This window comes from Misgurnus anguillicaudatus, chromosome 18, assembly GCF_027580225.2.
Source record: "Misgurnus anguillicaudatus chromosome 18, ASM2758022v2, whole genome shotgun sequence".
Classification (NCBI taxonomy): domain Eukaryota; kingdom Metazoa; phylum Chordata; class Actinopteri; order Cypriniformes; family Cobitidae; genus Misgurnus; species Misgurnus anguillicaudatus.
Window position 1 is genome coordinate 20,973,193 of NC_073354.2, and position 24,897 is coordinate 20,998,089.

The 24,897-nt window shown below is 38.8% G+C and overlaps 1 protein-coding gene across 3 annotated transcripts in view; it reads left to right on the top strand.

The window, feature by feature from the left end:
• The window catches only part of kif26aa (kinesin family member 26Aa), a 98,526-nt gene extending 75,077 nt beyond the window's left edge, over positions 1-23,449 (top strand). For all 3 annotated transcript variants that reach the window (XM_055186346.2, XM_055186349.2, XM_055186350.2), the window contains 9 exons: positions 2,299-2,392; positions 6,145-6,407; positions 7,971-8,154; positions 10,012-10,171; positions 10,751-10,913; positions 11,538-14,547; positions 15,146-15,336; positions 18,004-18,154; positions 21,897-23,449. In XM_055186346.2, the coding sequence (XP_055042321.2) occupies positions 2,299-2,392; positions 6,145-6,407; positions 7,971-8,154; positions 10,012-10,171; positions 10,751-10,913; positions 11,538-14,547; positions 15,146-15,336; positions 18,004-18,154; positions 21,897-22,078 (4,398 nt within the window). In that variant the 3' untranslated portion in view covers positions 22,079-23,449. The remainder of the gene's footprint in view (positions 1-2,298; positions 2,393-6,144; positions 6,408-7,970; positions 8,155-10,011; positions 10,172-10,750; positions 10,914-11,537; positions 14,548-15,145; positions 15,337-18,003; positions 18,155-21,896) is intronic.
• Positions 23,450-24,897: the final 1,448 nt, after the last annotated feature.

The window sequence follows — 24,897 nt, forward strand, 5'->3', positions numbered from 1 at the left end:
ACAACAATATCAGAAGCATGTCGGTCGCTCGCGCGCGCAGCCGCACACATGCACCGTGCGTGTGGATCAGCTCGTGCATGAAGGCAAGAATGTGCATCCAAATTTCGGAAGTTAGACGACTCAGCTGCAGCGGGAAGGCATAAGATTTATAAAAACACACTTGAGAAATGCGCAGCAACTCAAAAAGACTTGTTTCTAAGACCATAATGCCAATTTCGCGCTTTGTTTTCCCGAAGCTCATGGACGCGTGGAGCAGCATACACAGTTATTAACTTTTGTGCGATCTACTGGCATTGCCTTTGCGATCGACTGGTTGGACACCCGTTATATACAGTATATATACTTTAAGGCAGTGGTTTTCAATCTTGTCCAAGGGTCCCACAGCTCTGCGTATTTTGTATGTCTCCCTTAACTGACACACCCAGTTCTGTTCATGGATTTCTCCCTTAATGAGCTGATGATCTGAATCAGGTGTGTTAGATAAGGGAGACATGCAAAATGTGCAGGGCAGTGGGTCCCCTAGGACAAGATTGAAAACCACTGCTTTAAGGTGTGGTTTCCCGGACAGGTTTTACCCTAGTCCCAGATTAAAATGCATGTTTGAGCCACCTTAATTTATAAACACCTTGCACTGACATTTCTTAACATATATTATCGTAACCCAGTCTCACGAAATTACGTACCTATAGTCAAGTCAATTTTTGATTATTTTTTAAAACGTCACAAATTTTCGGGTTTTTGTCATGTATTGGTTTGCTCAACTGCTTTTTCCTATTTTCAAACCATTTTCGCCTCGGTTTAGGGTTAGATTTGGTGTTTGCATTAGGATGTCACCTTAAGTATTGGTTTATACTATTTTGTCTGATTTATTTTTTTATATTTTCTGTTTTTTAACCATTGTCGCCTGACGTTAGGGTTAGAGTTGGGTTTGGGTAAGGATGTCATTTTATGTAAATCTAACCCTAAACCGAAGAGACACTGGTAAGAAAATCGGAGAAAGCAGTTGAGTAACCAATGTGTGGCAATGACAAATAAACAGAAATTCGTGATAAGAAAAAATGCGGAAATTCATGACAGTATTACGAAAAAGAATAAAAAATGTACATGACTATAGGTACGTTATTTTGTGAGACTAGGCAGATTAGTGATTAGATTACTCTTTCCCCGCCATTGACGAGTTATCTCGTCAATCCGCAATACTGCTATTATCTTCCGCAACTTATAAAACCCGGAAGTATCGCCCTAGGGCATAGGGCAAGTTTTGAAGATAGCTCTGCATCTGATCTCTATCAAAAGTCCTTTACAAAAATGAAATTATCTCAGTTTTTGAAGAAACCTCCCATATTTGAGAGGTGATAAAAAGAGAACTAATAAAGGTAGGATGAAACTTTTTTTTTTTTTGAAAGCAGAGGGTCTGGTCTTTCATTTACTATATTGTATGTTTATATATTTAAAGAAGAGCATTTTCTGGGAGGCATTAAACTTTTGTGAAAATGCTGGCGGGGAAAGAGTTAAATGTCCTAATATAACTAAGGCCTAGTCCTGGATTAATCTTAACCCTGTCTGTGAAACTGCCCCGAAATGACATATACATATTTTGTACCAAAGATATGCTCCCATTTCCTGTCTGTACATCTAATTTCACAAATCTGCATACAACTGATGTCAAACAGGCAGGACATCCTTCCTGAGATCAAAGAAGTTTATAAGAAGTTTATACAGTTACACGTGGTGTGTGAGGGAGATAAAAGGTTTGGGTTGGTGAGTCGAGTTTATCCTCTGGGCCTAAAGGAATCTCAGCGGGAAAGATAAGAGATTTTTTTTCTGCGCTTGCTCGTGAACTCTTTGGGAGCTTGGGAGACTTTGGGTTTCCTGTCCCAGAAACATCAGGTCTGATGATCAATGACTCTCCTGAAAAGAAACAGGCTTTGAGCAAGCGCACGTCATGGTTAAGTTTTAACAACACTGTCAAAACTATCCTCAAACTGCCAAATTCACACGCTCGCATAATTCCTGGTTTTGAAATCTTTATCTGTGAGTCTTTGCTGTATTGTGTATCGCTCAGGGATGATATGAAATATAGCTGTATAAGAAATATGTAACATTCAGATCTAATATACAGACCACCTTATTAACAAATCTGACCTCTTATAGAAACAAGTTAACAAAATCAGTGTCATAATTGTTATTTATTTAGTGACTGGAAATGTATATAAATTAATACTGTCTGCTTGTATGCGAAGCAGGTATTTTTGTATAAGTTTGGTTTGTTTGCTTAATGTCAGTCTCTCTCCTCAGGCAGAGGTGTGCTCGGGGACAGTAGCAGAGGTTATCCAGTCTGTGGTCAATGGCGCAGATGGCTGCATCTTCTGTTTCGGTCAAGCCAACCTGGGTTTGTAAACATCTTTATTCCTCAGTCTAGTAATACAGTGAATGATAGTCTGAATGATTATCTTTTCAAATTAAAACATTTCCTATTCGCAATTCTCCATGTTGATGTTCAAAATCCATGTAAAATAGATTTTTTTCCCACATAATTCAAAGAGAAGTGATGCAGACTGCACTAATGTTTTTGGCTCCTAACTAGGACTCATGCAGGAGAAACGCAGACAGGGCATATGGGTCTGAGCAGCAGCGCGATTTGCTGAACACAAAGTGCCCTCGTTTTACACTTCATGTTTGAAAAGCGCTCAGTTTCTCTCTCCCCTCATCTCATCCTCTCATGTTATTCAGCCCCTCACTGTGAGAGTCTGTGTGCCTCCCACCGTGCTGTTTCAATCCCCCATAGTTAGCTTGGCTGCTCATTTTCTCTGCTTAGCATGGCATATTCTCTTGTGACTAATGTCCTTGTGGGCTAATTTTATTACCTCAGGGGCTGTTTACATTCATAGTGCTATTATTAACGCAAATGTTATTACAGGCATACTCTTATAGCATTAAAGTCGATTAACAGAAAGTGATTTTTATAAAGCGTCCTGTGTTGACAAATGCCACTTACTTATTTCATTACGCCTTTTAAGGCCCGTTCACACCATGAACAATAACTAAAGATAATGTAGTGCTAATTATATTGACATCAACACCAGGGAATGATAACGTTTAAATGGATTTTGATTGGCTGTCAAAGTTTTATTATTCATCAGCTGGAAAAAGTGCATGGAAAGTGATAACAACACAATTTGTTTTCTACTTACTTTTTATTTTGACTAGTGAGGAGTGGCTGTTACTTACAAATAAAGTTGAAATAAGTTGTAACTTTATTTGTAACACAACTCCTCACTAGTCAAGATACAAGTTAAATGGCTTTTAAATCCAAGTTGAATATACTTTAAAAATTAAGGCAACCAGTATTTTTTTTTTTACAGTGAATGGTATTGCTCCTCTTCAGTGTTATAGTGATGTGGATGCTGCTATTCATTTATATTTATAATGATTTATTTTGTAGTTACAATTATTATCCTTGCTGCAAACAGGCCTACAGTATATAAGAATATGTAATGATAAAGCACCACACAGTTCAGTTTTTTAAAGGAAAACACCAAAGTTTTTGACATTTTACTATGTTCTTATTTCAACTTAGACGAATTAATACATCCCTTCTTTTTTTAAATGCGTGCACTTAATCTTTGTACAGCGTGTCGTGAATGAGTTAGCATTTAGCCTAGCCCCATTCATTCCTTAGGATCCAAACAGGGATGAATTTAGAAGCCACCAAACACTTCCATGTTTTCCCTATTTAAAGACATGAGACATGAGTAGTTACACGAGTAAGTATGGTGACACAAAATAAAACATGCTGTTTTTTTTAAGCTGATAAAATGAGAACTATATTGTATGGTGGAAGAGCACTTTGTTTGCAGCACTTCGACCTTGGCGCAGTAATATTGACGGAAGTTTGAGAGAGAGGGGAAGTAGTCAGGGGTGATGATGTGCTGCAAACTAAGTGCTCTTCCGCCATACAATATAGTTTTCATTTTTTATTTGCTTAAAAAATTGCCACCTTTTATTTTGTGCCACCTCGTGTAGCTCCTCATGTAACAGTCTTTAAATATTGAAAACATGGAAGTGTTTGGTGGCTTCTAAATTTATCCCTGTTTGGATCTTAAGGAATGAATGGGGCTAGGCTAAATGCTAACACATTCATGACGCGCTGTACAAAGATTAAGTGCACACATTGAAAAAAGATGGGTATGTATTAATTTGTCTAATTTTAGGTAAGAACATAGTAAAATATTGAAAAACTGTGTTTTTTCCCTTTAAAGCATTAAATAATCAGGAGGGGGTTGCCAGTAACCAGAATATATAGTAAAGCTAAATACATAAAAAGCAAGCATGTTCGTGCTAAAAAAGAGTGACAATATCTGTAGTGCCGTTTAAGTGCATTTGTAGGTGGTAAATGAATACAATGTAGGTTTTTGCACTAAAATACAACTTTTCCAAAAACTCCATAAACAATTAACACCTTAAGTGACAATTACTGTCTTTATTACTACTTATGCCTGGCTCACACCACGGGATAATCGGGCCGAATTTACCCCGATTTTCCCCTCCCGAGAATCCAAGGGAAAATCGGGCAATGGACCTTGATCGGCTCCGAAGTTCGGCCCAGATTATCCTGTAATGTGAGACGTTTAAAAGTCTAAACTTACATCTTCCGATATGCTCTCAAGCAAATCGGGGCCGCCCTGATCCTATCCTACATGTTTGATATTTAGGATTTTAAATCCGCATAATTACGCCAGTACTTTCACAATAATCATTGAGAGACGGAGATGATTGACAGCTTTCGGGACCGCGAGACAAGCTGCAGTACGGGTAGACAGCGCAGCCGGAGAAATAGTTTGTGGAAGTTAATGTTTCATTCTACTTTCATTCCGCCACAACTGCAGCTCGTTGGGGCAGACAGGCGATTTAAAATATCGAAATGAATTCCTTGCTTGATTCACGTTGTTCACTCTTTTATAAACATTATCTAAAATATCTTAAAAACAACAGAACATCATGATGGTCAGTCACCTCACGCACCTTCAGCTATTCTGTGTATAGAGGAAATTTAATAAAATAAATAGGCATACACGAAAATATTGCACTTAAATATTAATTAGCATATTAACAAAACGAATTTAAATTGATATGACGATTTTCAGTTCTTTTTTGTGAAGTGCTCCACAAACGCACACAAACTGATTGCTGAAACAACGCACACTTGATAATCTGATGCGCCTCATATCCAGACTTACAACGTTTCACATTAAATTATATTTGTCCAAAACCATTGGTAATGTAAATACTGAATTTAACACTAGACACTACTGCAAGATAGAATAGATTAGAATAAAATAGAAACTTTACTGTCATAAAACTATAATGAAATTTGTTTAAAAGCTCTCAAAGACCAGCAGCCTCAGAAAAATAAACAACAAAAAATAAAATTTAAATAATGCAAACAACAGTGCAAAATAAAGTTTAACCAAGCATCAGTCATTTAGCAGCAATGTTTATAAACCTACAATAATATTCCGGTTAGGAAGAAACAGGAAAACAAAGCATTGATAGAAATAGCCTACATCACTTAATAGTAACTCATAAATGTGCAAAAAAAGTGGTATATAGGCTAGCCAATTATATTTAAAATATGTTTTAAAATAGATGTATTTAAATTTAAATAAATATTGCATAATGATTAGGCTTGAGTTGGTGCTAGATTGTGCACACAGCTACAGTATGCATTCAAACACTGCCTGCATAACACATCCTTAAAACATATCATAATCGTTGCCGCATAAACAAGAGCTGAGGAGGAGAAATTGCCTAGGTTTCAAAAAGAAAGCTGCTACTTTGTAAATATTTAAAAAGAAATCATAATAAATGTGTCATAATCTTCATTCCTTTATATACTCTTCTCCTGAGGTGACGTGAAGTGCTTGCTCTGGCAAGATAATCTTAATAATATCCTGTAGTGTGTGATGCACTAGGAGTTTAAATTCCTGTAGTGTGAGCATGTTTAGGATTTGAGCAAAGAATATCTGACAAGATTCTCCTTATGTGTGTGCTGCAACCAGATTTCATAATCTGCCAGGATTTTAAAAATCCTGTAGTGTGAGCCAGGCATTATTCTAACAATAGTAATTCTTTACCTTACAGGGAAAACCTTTACTATGATTGGCAAAGACAGTTCTACACAGAGCTTGGGCGTGGCCCCGTGTGCCATCTCTTGGCTCTTCAAGCTCATTGAGGAAAGGAAAGAGAAGGCCGCTACCCGATTCTCGGTCCGAGTGTCTGCTGTGGAAATCTGTGGCAGGGAGGAGGTGTTAAGGGACCTGTTGGCTGACTTCTCCACAGGGACGTCCCAGGACAGTCAGGGTGCAGGAGTTTCCCTGCGAGAGGACCCGGTCTGTGGATCTCAGGTAGGAAAGATCTCATAAACTGTTGGCTTATGTTTTAGTATGTATAGAGTGAGATTCAAAAATCATCACTGTACTGAAAATAAACAAAAATAGGTGTAGGACTATCATTATTTCCACTGTAATACATTATATATATATATTAGGGACATATTTTTTATTAGATTTATTATATATATAATCAGAAATATCTTTTTAGTGATTAACTTTTTTCTATTTTGTAATATTTGGTGAGGCAATAGCCTCTTTCACACAGTAATTCTGGTAAATTACCATGAATTTACCAGAATGAATTTTCCAGTAAATACAAAAATTTACTGTTCACACATGCAGTGAGGTTCCGTCTTTTTACCAGTAAGACATCATTCACACATCAGTATCAAAATACCGGTAAACTCGGAGAGGGAGAGGAAGCGGAAGTTACCTGTGGCGCGCGGCCGGCGAGCTCCGTGTCGTATTTGTAAACAACGGCGGATTATGACTTAATATCCACGGTCTGTATTTTGTTGTTTTCACATCTGTGGCAAACGGTCGCGAAGTTGCTCGTGACCAAACAAATTGCGTGAGGTGGCGTCAACCTGCGTTTGCACATTAGGCTTCACATCACAGATGGTGTGCTAAGGACGTCGGCAATATGGCAAATAGGCGGTAAGCTGTTTTAAACAACTTTGGTGAAGAAATGTGGATGTTAACTTCAGGTGTGCTCGACTTTTAAGCAGCATGTGTGTGGAAACGTCCGTAAACAGTTCGGGGGTAAATGCGTCACCTGTATAAAAACTTTCTGATTGGCCCGATCTGTCAGCGCGGTCTGACGTCGTCCGTTCTAAATGCCGGTAATCCTAGAATTTTCGTTCACACATAGCTTTTACCGGCAAATTACTGGTAATCTTACAACCTGTCTTACTGGTAAATTGGGAGCACTGATTTACCGGAAAGGTTCTGTTCACACATGACATGTTAACTGCAAATTACCTGTAAATTACCAGTACAGACTGTATGTGTGAAAGGGACTAATGTCAAAGATTGGTGAATAGTGAAATATGTGATTGAAATTAAACTTTGATGCTCATAATTTTAAAATTAGAATGTATTAAGATAGGAATTTAGCCTGGAATTCACAGGCAGTGTCACATATATTAAGGATTTTGTACTTATTTCACAAATAAGCTAATTCAGACTCGAAAGTATGAAAGGTCAAATGTTTTTGCTTCTTTGGAACAGGTTATGCGGGAATACCGTGGGTCATGTTTTATACAAATCGTTCAAGTACATGCCGTCTTTACAGCAAAAGAGGGACATGCATTCCCAAACTACTCAGAAAATGTCATGTTTAACTCCAGTTTTCACTCAATTTGTTAATAATATTCTATAGGCGAATGTTAAAAACCTCAAACGACCAGACATTTAAACCCCATTGTAAATATGGTGGTGGTATAGAATGTCTTTTCTTGACTACTGCATATTAATGAAATCTTTATTTATTTTATGGCTTAGTCCTACTTGCTTTCAGTCCAATAATCTAAATGTCTCTCTCTTTATCTTTAATTTACTCATACACTCTTACAGCTGCAAAACCAGAGTGAATTGCGGGCATACTCCGCAGAGAGAGCAGCGTTTCTACTGGACACAGCTCTGGCAGCACGCAGCACAAACAGATCTGACTGTAGGGAAGAGGACCGTCGCAATTCCCACATGCTCTTCACACTGCACATTTCTCAGTGCCGCATGGAGAAAAGCAGCAAAGCAGGAAGTATGAGTACTTGAGGTTTTTATTTATATATGTGGGTAAAAATTTGAATTAATATTTAAACCTACATTTAAAGTTAACATTAGTAGCCTATACTACATTAGCTAAAATGTAAAATCAATAAATAAACTTGTTTGATGTGACATTGAGGTCAGTAAATAATGAAAAACATATTCAGGCTTTAATGTCCTTTCACTCCACCTCCACCAAACAAATAAAGTTGTGCCCACGTTATCACTATCCAAGAATATATTTCAGATACATTTGTTGCATCATTAGGTTTATAAAAGTCTATTAGAGATGTTGCCCAGTACCTGGCTTTTTCCATTATCATGCTCTCCGTTTTCACTTGGTGTCTCAGATAACTCGGTGTAGTCTTGCTGATAACAGCTATTCACTAACAAGAAGGGTTAACACATTTTCATTACTGGGCGTTGCTACCCTGTCAAGTCAGCATGTCAACGTTAGCAAGATCATTAGTATTTCACTCTTGTTCCTGCAGGCTGGGTTCTGGCCATTGGTATCAGGCAGAATAGATTTTAATATGTAATGAGGCTGTAGCCTTCTCTGCAGAACTGAGCCCAGCATGTAATGAGAACCTCGTTTGCATTCTCACTTCACAGAGTACTGTTGCAAGCAGTGGCTTTCCCAATGTTGCTGATGTGGGGTTAATGGCGTCCTTGTCCATATCAAACTTTTAATGAAATTTGGTGTGGTTACCTACATGGAACTGTAGTCTAACTAGCTGTACCTACTATTATTGCTTGCTGTCTGATGGAGAACCAAGAATATTGAATCGCCTTTTCCATTGCATAGTACCCCGCAGTTTGATTTGGGTCAGCTTTCTTTTGGGGGCTGTTACACTGGGTGCAGTGCATAGTTCCTGATACTTTTTTAGTACCACCTCGGTCAGGGTTTCAAGCTGATACCAAAACGCAAAGTGAAAACACTGTAGATCACTGATTGGTCTGAGAAAATCATTACTACCAGAGTCATCGCTATAATGTCAAATATTAGCTTTACCTTCATGCTAGCTTGCGCTGTCTCGAACAAACATGTTGTCATCTGTGCTCTGCTATAAGTTCCCAAACTCTCTTTTAGTGATGAAAACATCCACAGGTTGAGAATCAGGAACACCATAACAATTTTTTTCAGACTTGCAGTTTGTGGCGGCACATTCGTGACGCGCACGTTCGCATATATGCTTAAATGCAACTTAAGTGAGGCTCAGCGGAGCGTGTAGACTGACGCCACAGGTGTTTGTACGGAAACTGTCATGTGAGACAGAGGTAGTGATAAACGCGATGTGTATTTGTGGTGGCCAATTTTAATTTTGTGGCAGACTGAGAAATAAATAGATGTATGGGAATGTACAATGACGCTCTCACTGGTATGATGTCACAGCAGTAGGCAGCGCAAATATAACAACACGCCTATAATCCCTCTCACTCTGAAGTGTTACTAAACTCGATGGAAAAGCTAACAAAGCCAAAGTGAGGTGAGCTGACCCGACCTGACCCAAACCAATCCGTGGGGTACTATGCAATGGAAAAGCGCCATAATAAGGTCACCTACAACACAGTGTTTTTGTGACATGGAAAAGTTGCATAGGCATGAAATAACAAAAAATACAAGCCTGAAGTGCTGCGTGCATTTTTTCAATGTAATGTACTAATGCTTCTATAAAGTACATTTAAACTCAGATTTGGTTGTTGACATAAATCTATAGTAGATGACGTCCAACTTTGTACAATTGACATCTTTGCACTTTATTTAAATATTTTATTAATGACGCATTTATTGTTTGTATTCTATAGAAGTCAAGTTCTGTTTTAACGATCTGTTTATCTTTCTCTGTAGTGTCTGGGGGTCGGAGTCGCCTTCACCTCTTGGACTTGGGTAGTTGTGAGTCTGACCCGAGTCAGTCACGAGATGGGGGGAAAGGCCAATGTCTGTCATTGAGTGCACTCGGAAATGTCATTCTGGCATTAGCCAATGGAGCCAAGCATGTGCCATACAGGTATGTCTTTTGGGGGCAGTTTCCCAGCCAGGACTAGGCCTAATATTAGGACATTTTAGTTATTACTGGTGTGCATCTTAAGACAAAATAAGGGCACTGATATATTTTTAGATATGATAGTGACCACTCAAACAAGCATTGGACTAGACTTAAGCCCTATTTGGAAAACCACCCCTTGATGTTAAGTTAGTAATCAAGTAACTTCTTGATCTGCATGTGCAAATATTTTGTTCTCACCCACATCAGATCAATTAATCCAGCTTTGCTAGTGAGGTGGTATATATTGTATTGCAAATTTAGAAAGACTCGTTGGTAATTAGTGTAATAAATACAGCAAAGGGAAACTTTTTACACATAATAATGTGCTTTGCACCACCTTTAAGTATTCCAAATCAGGTCATTTGAAAATAGGCATCCAAAGGAGAGGTTTCTTGTAGTCAGGAGAGCCAATTTCCTTTGGTTGTCTTTTTCTGAAGTATGATTCAGGTTTAAAGGCAACCTCTCAATGTTCTTAGATGGAAAGAGGCAAAACGTGTTTCCTTTCTGGCTAACGAGAGGATTTTTTGATGTATAATTCAGAGACAGCAAGCTTACCATGCTACTGATGGAATCGCTGGGCAACATCAACTGCAGAACCACCATGATCGCCCACATTTCTGACTCGCCAGCCAATTATGCTGAATCTCTCACGACTGTGCAGCTTGCCTCCCGAATTCATCGAATGAGGAAGAAAAAATCTAAGGTACCATTCAAATTAATACTATATATTGATCATACATACAGTATTGTGAAAGGACTGTGGTTTGCTTTGTTTGAGAGTACTGCATTTATTACAGAAGCTACAGTAGTTATGACTTTTCAAGTGAAGGAGAAAGCTATCACCATTTTGTCCACATAGATCACAATTTCATACTTCTTTAAACTATATTAAGATTTACTTGTGCAACTTTTTCTAAATGACTTATTTTGTTGATCATAGCCATTACCATGTAATTATTTGTCAGAGAAACAAATGCAAATACAAAATTTCTCAATGACCTGTGTTTTATCAATGCATTTGCTTCAGAGGAGAGCCATATGACACTTCCCCCATTACTGAGGCAATTTAAACCGTAATTAAACCAATTTTACAAAATACATTAATGTTTTATAGATCAGGGAAAATCCTTAGCATGCATAACTTATAAGCTAGTGAATTGTATTGACAACTATTTTAGTCTCCCCTTTGCTGTGCACTTTTAACCTTTGTTGATATTGACATGCAGTTTGTAATGAGGGGATGTATCTCAGAATTGATTTTACACTGCGAAACAGCTAAACGTCGCAAAGGTATATTGATATCAGTGTGGTATGTTATTTTATGCAGTATGCATCAAGCTCCTCTGGAGGGGAGAGCTCCTGTGAAGAAGAACGCATCAGACGAAGACCATTCCACCCTCGGACTGTGGCTCTCGACCCGGATCATCCTGCGATGTTTTCCAGTGACCCTGATTACTCCTCCAGCAGTGAGCACTCGTGTGATACAGTAATTTATGTGGGGCCTGGTGGGGCACCTATTTCTGATCGTGAACTCAGCGACAATGAAGGCCCCCCAGCATTTGTTCCTATCATTCCCTCTCTGAACAAGAAGCGTGTTAAAGAGGGACCAAAGTCTGATGGGGACCACCTCAAATGCAACACCTTTGCAGAATTACAAGAACGGCTTGATTGTATTGATGGCAGTGAGAGCTCATATGTTTCCACCAGTGAGGGAAAAGGCCAACAGACAGCTTCTAAAAGTGGAATAGATAATGTGTCAGAGGTGACATCTGTATCCATCAGGACAGCCAAGTCTTCTATTCAAAAGCCCGGACACCTGCAACCTGCAACATCTGATGACAACAAGACTTTAAGGCAAGATTCTGAGCCTGTTGTAAGAGAGAAGGTTCAACTCAGCAAAGAGCCTTTACAAAAATCCAATGCCACTTCCTCCATGCAGAACATCTTAAGGTCAAATACAGAGTCTGGCTTAGCCACACGCACACCTCCAGTGGGTATGAGCCAACAAGCCCTAAGACAAGGAGAACAAAGTGACTCCCCAATTCTTGACAAAGCCCATCACTCTAGTAGAAGTCCTATGGAGGTGAGCCATCTACGCTCTGCTTTGAGGAACAGGTGCTATGATAGAGATGTTTTAAGGACTACAATCACACTGCAGCAGCCTGTGGAGCTTAATGGAGAAGATGAGCTGGTGTTTACTGTGGTTGAGGAGCTGCCTGTGGGTTTGGTTCCAGACAATGGGCGACCTTCTAGTATCATTAGTTTTAACAGTGAATGTTCTCTGCAGGCTCTAGCTTCTGGCTCACGGCCGGTTAGCATTATCAGCAGCATCAATGATGAGTTTGATGCCTATACATCTCAGATCAGCAGGTCCCAGCTTAACCAAGCTGCTGCTTCAAAGTCACAAGAAGAACTTACAGCTGGGCACACCACTACACAGTCTTCAATCAGCTCCTGGTCTTGCAAGACAAATATTGGTGCACCAAGTAGAGTTCAGACAATTTCTGAAAAAGGCATTTCATCAAAAGGTTTACGCAGGGGACAAGAAAGCAGCTCCATGTTCGATTTACCTGGTAGTTTACATGGCGTGTCTTACAACCAACAAAGAACGAACAGTTCATTAGGTGACAGTGGAATATTTTTTTCAGAACTAGACTATGATTCTGACAAATCGTCCAAGTGCCCTCTAACTCATGACAGTACCAAAGCATCCCTGAGTGGTCCAAAGTCAATGAGATATAATAGACCCATCACTTCGCAGTCTACCCAAATCTCATTTTCTCACTCTACACTCCCCAGAAAGAACACACAAATGTCACCTTCTAGCAGTAGCTATGGCCATGAGCTCCAACGCCAAGAAAGTAGAATAGAAGAACAGCGGAGCCATCACACCAGAAATACTGAATTTATCTCTGCCAGCAAACCACCCAGAAATGGCATGAGTGGAATTCCATCTAGAAAGGCAAGTGGGAATAGCAGCAGTATACCTCGTCCTCCCAAAATTCCTGTGTCATCCACATCTCAAAGGATTGTAGATGGTTGTGAAAAATCCAGTGTTAGGAAAGGGGATCTGAGCAAGATGCCTCAGCTCAAACGAGGAGCCACCACTCTTGGCATGGTCTCAGTACCCCAAAGCTCCCCTGAGATGAAATGGGGCAATGATGCCTCACAAACAAGTAGCAGCCTGAAATTCTCATCACTTGGAAAGAGAGTTAATGGACAAAAGAGTAGTATGCTCCCTAGGTCTGGAAGCATGTCACCCCCTGCTCCACCTGTTCGAAAGTCTAGTCTGGACCAGAGGACACGAGTTTTGTTGTCTCCTAGTGCCTTAAAATCTGGGGGTAACGATGGAACAAGATCCTCTTCTTCTAAAGTATCAGTGTCTGAGGAGGACTTTAATCTTCAAGCTAGGGTAGAATCCTTCAGTTATAAATCATCAAGCCTGAAGTCAGCTTCTAGTCTCAGATCACACAGTGGTAAAGGAGAAAATGGAAGGCATTTTGGTAGTCTCATGTCCCTTGAAAGGTGTGACAGTTTAATCTCAATGGGTTCAAGACCAGGAACCTTGAGAGAGAACAGTAATGTCAGTATTAGCAGCACTGGCAGATCTGGTAAAATAGTGCCAAAACCTGCAACTTCCATATCTACACCTACTTTCACTTCCCCTCCATCTACTAGTGGAATTTCTAAGCTTGGACAGATAAAAGCCAGTATAACTCCTAGGGCCATTATTGGGAATGGCAACAAGGGAAGAACATTGTCAAGCAGTGCTTCAAAGTCTCTTAGCTCCTCAGCTAAGTTTCTTGCTGCCTCAGCAACAAGGAACGCCAATCTACCTCCAACTGGAAAGCCCACAACTCGCTCAGTCACAGGCTCCAATGGTAAACCAGGGAGGGGAACTATTATGGGCACAAAGCAAGCAATCCGTGCAGCCAACAGTCGTGTCAGTGAATTAGCTGTTGGAAGCTCCAAGAAACATCTTAGAGGCTCTGATCCAGCAGATGGCAACAGTGATACCAGATCAACCTCCAGTGAGACACCACCAACTGCTCCTCTGCCCTCTCCATACAGCAAGATCACTGCCCCTCGGCGCCCTCAACGCTACAGTAGTGGTCATGGTAGTGACAACAGCAGTGTACTAAGTGGCGAACTGCCCCCAGCCATGGGGCGCACTGCACTTTTCTATCACAGTGGAGGCAGCAGTGGCTATGAAAGCATGATAAGAGACAGTGAAACTACAGGTAGCGCATCATCTGCCCATGATTCCATGAGTGAGAGTGGAGTTTCCACGTCCAGCCGAACAAAGGCCTCAAAATCGCCAAAAAAGAGAGCCAATGGTAGGTTTTGCTGTGGAGCCACTCAGTGCATTATTCATTCACTGGTGACCATTTCAAGAGATTATTCCGCTCATAGATTTCAGGAGTAATGTGATTGCTGTGTTCTTGCAATAACACCATCTAGTAAATTAATGATAATGTTATAATGAAGAAAAGGTCTACTAATCTCAGTGTAAATGCCTTTATGTAGATGATCTATAGTAAGTTGCAGGACATTATCTAGCCATTTGATTCCAAGGACCATAGATGTTGCTTAGTGTTTTCTAAACGTTTAGAGTTTCTCACTGTTTAATGTTTCTTTTAAATCTGAAAACAAAGCAATATACAATAATATATATACCCTCTTGCCAGAGTAGTTGTTTAGTCTGTTCAGATTTATACACCCCAGGTAATTAAGTATGTTTAGTGCTGGCACAAATAATTCTGTCTTGCTCCTAATGCATATGTAATCACCCTGTGCCTGAGCTGCAGCTTCCCAGAAATCACTGTAAATGCTGTAACCACTGTCAGGCCTCATACATATTTAAAAGCATGCCGACAAACTCTGCTGTTCGTCTTCGGCCCACATGAAGAGCATTGCCATGTGTGACCCCTCCAGGCCTGCAGCGACGCCGGCTGATTCCTGCTCCCCTGCCCGACACCTCTTCCCTGGGCAGGAAAGTTGGTGCAGCAGGCCAGTGGGTGGATCTACCACCACTCGGGGGTACCATGAAGGAGCCCTTTGAGATTAAAGTGTATGAGATTGATGATGTGGAGCGACTACAGAGAGGCAAAGAAGGAATAGCAGAGGTAAGATGATTGTCATAGAAAGCTTGGCATTGGGGGTGGGTTTTGGTCACTATGCAACTTTGCAAATAGCTATGTGTAGGCTACAAAAATTGTGTGTTGTTCTGCTATCTTGTCATTTCTCCTGAAATATGGCTCATTCTGGTCTAGAAAATGACGATAGGTAAATAACAGAATGTGTTCGGGTCATTTATGTGTCAGGCAGTGCAGAGGCAGTCGATAATAAAATTATTAAAAGCATGACTTGAGGCTAGTAGATGAAATAAAGGTATTGCTACCCATTCATGTAATTTATATTTATTTTTTATAAATCAATTCTTATTATGGTATATGTGTAAGCCCACATGAAAATTTTATTTGTGAAGAGGTTGCATTTTTTATGCTCAAGAGATTTAATAGAGATCTCAGTAATTTAATTTATATGTTAACTTATTCTGGGATGTTAAAGTTCACTGATGTCTCAGTATTTTTATTTTCTTTGCGAATCTAGGCATAGTTTGAGATATTGTTGAAGTCTCTTTTGAAACTGAAGTGGAGATAAGTAAGATTATTGGAGATTTTTTATGCAGAAGTCTGAATTTACTCTTGATATATTATTTATTTGTTTTATTAATATTTTAGTTTTTACTATTTATTTATTTCTTAATGTCTATTTGGCAACATGTAGAAACTTCCTTTCAGGGGCAATAAAGTATACCTTACCTTACCCTACCCTACCCTACCCTACCTTACCCTAACCTAACCCAACCCTACCCTACCTTACCTTACCCTACATTGCCTTGCCTTGCCTTACCTTACCTTACCTTACCCGCCCCTACCCTACCCTACCCTACCCTACCTTACCCTAACCTAACCCAACCCTACCCTACCCTACCTTACCTTACCCTACATTGCCTTGCCCTGCCTACCCTACCTTACCCTACCCTACCTTACCTTATGGTACCTTGCCTTGGCCTACCCTGCCCTGCCTCTCCATATAATTTATTTGATGTCTCGGAAAAACAACTGAGATCTAATATGTGATTTTCTTATATGAGAGCATAAAATTGATCATGTGACCCTACATGTGTTTCATCAACATGCTGGAGTAAAAAGGCAAAGAAAATGACACTAAAATGATAAAGCATAATTTCTCTGACATCCTGTTGTGTGTAATTGTCAGGACTAAAGCTTATCTCTAGGACAATTACTTAAGTTGGCTAATTGACTTTGGATTGGACTGATAGCATTAGTTAAGGATGACTGGCGATGTAGGACAGTGAGAAGTGAAAAAAGATTACTGGAAAAGGGAGAGAGAAGCGGGGAGGGGTCAGAGGAGCCCATGATGAATGAGGTGTGGCTTCACAATCTGGGTCCCGCCTGATCAGTCTTTATGGCCTTTTCCACACAGTGCGTCTATGGATCATTAACTGCTTCCCTGTGAGTTTCCAACCCTGATCACACAGTCAATTGTGTGGGAAAGACATTAACCCAGTCGAATGGTGCCCTGATTTATTTTCAATTACGGAAAATAATCTCCATTTGTGTATTTGTGTCTGGCAGTTTGCTCATGAAGTATTAGGCTGTTCACTCTATTGTTTTATGTGAATCTGTATACAGTATACATACTGTACATACTGTATGTGTGGTGATTGTATAACTGCTATGGAATATTTATATATAATGGGGCATATACTGTACATTGTGGAATAACTTCCTGTTTGCAGAGGGAATACTGTAACAACAGCTTGAATAAGTTTTTTATTATCTGCACAGCTCAACATTAAGAATGGTTTATAGCCCCGGGGCCATTGCGAGAGTTTTAGGCCTGTTGACAGAACAGTTACTTGTGCTATAGGGACGTTGCTGCAATGTTACTACATTGTACATTCATTAATCATGTATATGTGTTTTTCTGCCTTGCAAATGTAAACATTTGCTTTTCTGTGTTGCATTGGGTATTGTTGCAAATTTGTCACCAATGCGACATCATGTAGCTGGCTAGCATACAGGTTCTGTTGAAATTGCAAGAATGGCTTATGATACACTTGAATGTTTTAATGTAGACATTATTAAATACTGGCACTCACCATGAATATAGCCATAGAAGCTGGCATGGCATTCAAAAGGAAAAAATAAATATTTAATAATACATTTTTGTTTGATTGTTGCCAATCCATAGATAAAATGTGTAATTGTTTTGTCAGTAGTAAGTACATACTGTATCTGAACTAATGATCTGTTTCAGCTTGAAATGTATGAATGTGGTTTGTATGAATGAATATAAATTAGCCACTTAGTAAAATATGTATGATTCGCCATGATATAGTGTTGTCTGTTCAATAGTTCTCAACTTACAGATGTGTGTGGTGGTTGGAGAAAAGTTAAGAGTGTGTGATGGAAGTGGATTAAAACATTGATTTTATCTGAAAATCACACATGATAGGTAAGATAATCCTGTAATTCAAACATTCAGTATCCTGAACTTGATCTCTCTTTTTAATCACCTGAGCAAACATGACACTAGGAAGAGACCAAAATTAAATCTCAATGAATTAATCCAACCAAACTTAAATCCTTGAATCAATTAGTCCACCTGCCACGGACAATGGCCACATGGAGTGTAGCAGGTAACCCGTTCAGGTCTGGGATCACCTCACTCATCATTGTGATTCTGCCCTACATTTGCAGGGTTTGCAGTACTTCAATGCCCGCCTTAGAATGCTGGAGAAGAGACAGCAGCAGATCAAGGATTTACGGGTCAAGCACGAAAAGCTGAAAAGGGAGCTTGAGGATGCAAAGACCCATCTTATGCTGGACCCCAGCAAGTGGGTGGGAGAATGTAAGTGCATTATTATTTAAAAACAAGACAATTATAAGGAATAATTGACGACGGGCCATTGAATTATAAGAAAATAATGCACACCAAGGTGGTAATCCGGCACGACGCGAAGCGGAGTTACACCGCAGGTGTGCATTATTTTCAAATAATTCAAAGGACCGGAGTCAATTATTCCGCTTATACCACGGTTACCCCAAATATTGCTCTGGTGCCTATTTCTAAGACATTTGACAAGTTAGGTGTGCAGTTTACAGAAAAATAATCAACACCCATAGAACATTTCTCAGCCAATCAGAATGCAGCATTCAACAGACCCGTGGTATAAATATATATAGTATAGTATGTAAACATAACTAGTTTTATAAACCTATAGAGGAATGCAGTGTTACTACCCTTACGAAACAAAAATATATTGCAGTATATTGGAAAATATCATGTAATATATTAGGCAACATATTCCCATATATGGGATTTAATATTTATATTTTCCAATATATTGAAATATATGCATGAAACATACATGTATATATGATACAAAATATATTGCAATCAAGAATAAAAAGGGCACTATATTTTTTACATGTAATAGTTTGTCTTTATATGCTTTGATATATTGCAATGTATGCATAGACCATACATGTATATATGAGACAAAATATATTGCATTCAAGAACAAAAAGGGCACTATATTTTTTACATGTAATAGTTTGTCTTTATATGCTTTGATGTATTGCAATATATGCATAGACCATACATGTATATATTAGACAAAATATATTGCAATCAAGAACAGAAAGGGCACTGTATTTTTTACATGTAATAGTTTGTCTTTATATGCTTTGATATATTGCAATATATGCATGAAACATACATTTATATATGATACAAAATATATTGCAATCAAGAACAAAAAGGGCACTGTATTTTTTTTACATGTAATAGATTGTCTTTATATGGTTTGATATATTGCAATATGCATATACCATATATATATATATATATATATATATATATATATATATATATATATATATATATATATATTGTATGTAAACATAACTAGTTTTATAAACCTATAGAGGAATGCAGTGTTACTAGTACACATTTCAAATACTTTTAGCTAGTTGCATTTCATATGGCATTGTAATGTGATGGTTTACCATGCATCAAGGACAGGAGCGATCATTTTTACCATACGTCTTGCACAGCGTAGGCTTCCCGGTAATATAAACTAATGGCTCGATTTACGAGTTTAATTGAAGCGTTTGAACTTTGTGCCATTTTAATGCTGAGGTAATGGAAACACGTACAGACGAAAAATTGCCTACTTTGAGCAACTCTTGAGAGAGAAAGTCTAAACAGCGCATTATAATAATAGATGACTTTGGCTTAACAGAATATATTTCATACTGTAAACCTAAACTGTGAAAGATTTATCGGGGTGTTTGAAGTTGTAATCCTCTTTTACCATTCAAGTGATGTCAACTAAGCCTCCGTTGCCTTCTTCGAGACCTCTAAGCCGCACTAAGAGGCAGAACTGAGGACATTGGCTTTACAATGCTTAACCTTTGGGTTAACAATAACCTTAAGTGACTTCACGGGACACTATTCAGCAGGTGATTTAGCATTTTTTGTCTGAATTTTCTTAATACAAAGACCCTCAAAATCAGACAAATATGTAAAGTATATCATGCTTAATAAATTAAACAAAAAAATAATGTAAAGTTTGCTCAGTTGGACATGCAACTGCATGTTTTATTTTCTGAAATGGAGATTGAAAAGTAGCGGTCGCTTCTTTGATAGAATTGCTTTTCTAAACTCTATGTGGGAAAGAAATGTGGGCATATTGGAAGGTACATAGAGGAAGGCAGTCTGACTCTGTGTGTGTCTGTGTTTGTATGCGTGTCTAAGAAGTGTCTGTGTTCTTGAATCGATACGGTATTATTTTTCTCTTTGCAATAACTACCTGCCCACTGGCCAGGAGATGTTTACCATTCATCTGTGACTGCTGTCTAGGGTAAAGCGATGATTGGGCCTGTCATGCCGTATAAATCAGACCCCTCTTCAAAGCCTTGTAAAGTGAACATGGTGTTTGTAAAGCTTTCTTTCATCACCTACGTGCTACGTGATAAATGATAACAATTGCTTGCCTATCAATCTAGATGTGAGGGTTAAACATCAGGAGGCATTTTGGCATAACGCTCCAAGTCACTTTATTATTGTTTAGTAGAATAATGTGGCTTCACTTTAGTGTTTATTTGTATTTGTCCTGTTTTGCATTTAAATATAAACAGGATAGTTGCAATAGAAAATTGCAAAGGATATTAAGATACTACATTTTAGGAAATGGATCTACAGTGTACTTATACTATCTCAAGACCAAATTGGCAAATAATATATGACCTTGCCCGTGAAAACCCAGCTAAGATTTCTTTTTACTGTTTTCTACATAAAATCATTGTATATTATGTAAACATAACCTTGATATTAGTGTTGCACTATATGCTCCATAGTGAGATCGTCCTATCGTCAGCCTGTGAGATCACCGATACATTAATAGTATCGGGGGCGCATAGCAATAGTTTACTCCATTTATTTGTTAATTTCTTACTAATTTATAAAATGCTACTGGATTGGTGAACAAAAAAGAAGCAGGCAACACTGTCATGACCGCAACCTTCTTAATTGATGCCAGGGAGTGGGAACAACTCATTGATGCCAGGTAGCAGGAACAACTCGTTCATGGTTGTAAACCCCTACGTGCCTAACTGTGCATTCACACTAACACCTACTAGAGCGTCAAAGTGGCCGAAAGTCATTCATTTACAATGAGAGCTGGCAGCAAGCTCCGGCAAGGCGCGTCATGGACAGTGTGAGCGTCAAGGAGAGTTGAAATCAGCTCAACTTTATGGTAATGAGCTATGACGCAGTTTGGCGGTCACCAATCGGAAGGCAAAAAGCATACAATGCACATGTTATGTGAAACTATGATGATGATACAAATAATTTTAAACTATAATGGACATATAGTACATGCCATCTGTTGTCATCAGTGTTGGGGGTAATGCATTACAAGTAAGGTGCATTACGTAATAATATCACTTTTCTGAAGTAACGAGTAAAGTTACTTTTTAAATGTACACGTTAATATTTGAGTTACTTTTTCAAAAAAGTTAACTAATTTAATAAAAAAATGTACTGAATTAAACTAAACGTAGTCACATTATGCACTCTATGCGTACATGCCTGTGTGGGAACAGTTTGAGTCAGAAACTGTGGTGGCAGGCCAGAGCTTGACATTTTTGTGATGAAATATGCAATTTCTAAATGCAGAACTTTTCAGTCATAAAAACACCTGCAAGGCCTGAAAGAGATCAAGCCTCAGCCAAGAAAAAGTAACGCAAAAGTAACTAAAAAGTAACGTAAGCATTACTTTCCATGAAAAGTAACTAAGTACAGAATTTAGTTACTTTTTTGGTTTGTAACTAAATATTGTTCTGCATTACTTTTATAAGTAACTTTCCGCAACACGGATCATCATGAAGGCCCGCTATCAAGCATATGTCTGACTATCTTTAATATTTACTGACCATGTCAAAGATTGAAATCATTGGGAAATTAATAGCAGAAATCAAACTTTGACACCTCTAATCTCAAAATACAACACTTTAGCCTGGTTTTCACAGGCAGGGTCACATTATGTGTACACATATATACCAAAACATCCATTTATTTTTAATAGTTGATGTGGACCCAGATCTGGACCAGGAATCGCAGGACTACCTAGAGGCTCTGGCTCAGGCCACAGGAGAGCTGGAGTTTTGTGTCAACCTATGCAAGTCTCGCGTTATGATGGAGACCTGCTTCGACATTGCAGTGCCCACGATCCCAGGACCGAGCACACAACAGGAGATGGAGGTCTGAGAGAGAACAAAGACAAAACAAGGTGTGGTTTATGACGACAGAAGGGGATAACAAGCAAGCTGTTGTACAAGCCTGTATGGAAAACAGTAGGACTTTTCAGAAGTTTGATATATTTTTTCATGGCAAGAACATGCAATATATGGACAAAAGTTTTAGGACGCCCACTTCTAATAAACGGATTTGAAATTGCCCTTCCCTCAGTGTGTATAGATCAATGAGTGTATAGTTTTTTGGACTGTGGAAGGAAAGCACAGTACCCAAAGTAAACCCATGCTTACATAAGAAGGACATGTAAACTCCACACAGAAAGACCTCCTGACCCAGCCAAGCCTTGAACCGGGGACCTTCTTGTTGTAAGACAAGAGGGCTCTGTTTGGGGTGGCCGCTGTGCCATCCCAAACATCTTTATTAGAAGGGGTGTCCCAATAAGTTTGTCTATATACTGTAGTGTATATTGTGTGACATTGATACTGGCTTGTTTTGATAAATGCAACAAATTAAGGTATTAAAACGGTCAGCCAGGTTAGAAACTCACAGATAAATAAGAGAAAACAGTATCTTGAGATTTCATCAACGTTAATAGGAAGTGCCTTAAACCGATAAATCCCAAGAAGTATCTTTGTTTGGTGCTAGTATTCAGACCAACTTTCCCAAATAAACTCTGTTATCATTTATTGTGTATTTTCATTTGAGAAACAAAGTATTTTGCATTGTAATGCAGTGTATAGTGTATTTATATGAGCTAAAAGTGTGTACAAATATAGTTTTAAGTATCAAACACAAAAAAACGTTAAGAAATCAGACTACTTCTCGATTTGTCAGACTATATTTTCCAAATAACCACTGCAAGAAAAGTTCTTCTTGAAAATGCAATGTTTGTTCAGCATCATGCTCACATGTCCATCTCTCCTTTTAAAACTATGCTTGTCCCTGGATGATTTGCTGTTACACTGTTGTCTATCTTGTTTAGTTACAGTCGTTCCTCTGCACACAACCATGACTGGCTTTTAGTAAGCCCATGCAGATCTGCTTGGTTGGTTGTTTTGGTTGGTTGGTGCAGCTGGTTGCAGACCATAAATTCGATCTTCAAACACTTCTCCGGACATTTAACTGAAGTGTGTTTACCAGTGAGTTTCAGTGTGTCTGTGTGTTTCTATCCAAATAAAACATCCAGCGTTTAGCTGCATACATCCACAATATCTGCCTGTACTTAAAAAGAGTTTGCCTTCATTGAACTTCACAAATGTTGAGATATTTGGCTATCACCTGTTAACAACACAGAACCTTTTGATACATTGTCCAGAGATTTTGATGTTTAATGAGTTTGTCATGTTAATGAAAAGTGTGACATTTCTCTAAAAGAAACAAAGAGAAGAACCTCCTTGTAATTGATTGCTTTATTTAAAAAAAAGTTCAATTAAAATGTCTCAGGCACTTTTCTTTTTTATTTTCAAATTACTGCATGATATTTTTATTTGTTCTGTATTTATTTAATTTTCACTTTGTTTTTTTATATCTCCTGTTATTTCTACTAATAATTTGCATTTAACAGATTTGCCAAGCATTTTAAACTTTTACAATATTCTTAGTGTTTTAGCTTTGTATTGTACAGTTTTTTATTCCTTTTTTAAAAAACCATGTACAGACTCTTCAGTTTGCATTAACATGAGTTTATGAATAAAAATAATGTTTCCATATAATTCATAGTGGAAGTTGCATTTCATTTTTGTACTGATGTATTTACACTCTATCAAATTACTCATTGTAATTATGATTTTCAAAAATAAAAAAAAGGTGAAATAGACAAACTTATCAAAGCATTGACAGAAGAACTTATGGATCACACTTCTGTCTGATCATTTAAGGGGGTCGCACACCGGCCGCGCAGCTCATTGTCGCGTTGAGTCGCGTCTAGGACAACTCGGAGGTATCGTAAACCGGAAGTCTCAAGGGTTTTTCTCCTCCTAGGAGTTTTCCCATATGGCTTTTCTCCTAGGGTTTTTTCATCCCCTGGAGAGTCAGCTTAACTTAGCACTTTACTGTATACTAGGGGTGGAACAATACATGTATTCGTTTCGAACCGAATCGGTACGGGGGTCACGGTTTGGTGCATGAATTTAAACGGAGAATACACGGTATGAAAATAAAAAAACTTGCGTGCAAAATAATTAATGTAATGCGGAACTACTGTTAGATACGCTGGTTCTTTATGGACAGCTAATCTGTTGCCCCGCTTTTAGCTCTAAAGCTCTGATTGGCGCCGATGCATCCGAGCTCCGCCTATGTATGCGCTCTATCAGAGCCCGTCTACATTCTGGCACTCTGCAGTTTTTTGTCACGTCGACGCCGGTCCAGTCAGTTAGTAAGCAGAGATAGCGAGGATGGCAAGTGGTGTTCCACAAGAGTAGATGCTCCGCCAGCCATCGCAAGTTTGGCAAAACTTCAGTTTTCCAGTCGGTTACAATAGTACAGGCAAGAGAGTGGTGGAAAAGACGAGGACTTTGCATTGGCGTTGTTCAGCAATTGTTAGGTATGTTAGCGGAAATATATCTAATCAGGGCTCTCAAGTCTCACGCATTCACCTTGACAAACACGCATTTCAGTCAGTTCAATCGCCACACTTTGTATTTCTCACGCTGTCGAGTTCAGCTGCTTTCAGTTTTTTTAAGTGTGCTAAACTTTACGCAGCGCCATCAGCGTCAGAGTACCGCGAGAAATCTTGCGGAGGAGGCTGATTTCAAATCGCTCTCGCGTTACTCTGACGTCATCCACTTGTCGTTTCTTGCAGCGCCTCGTGAAGTCGTACACACCTCTTAATT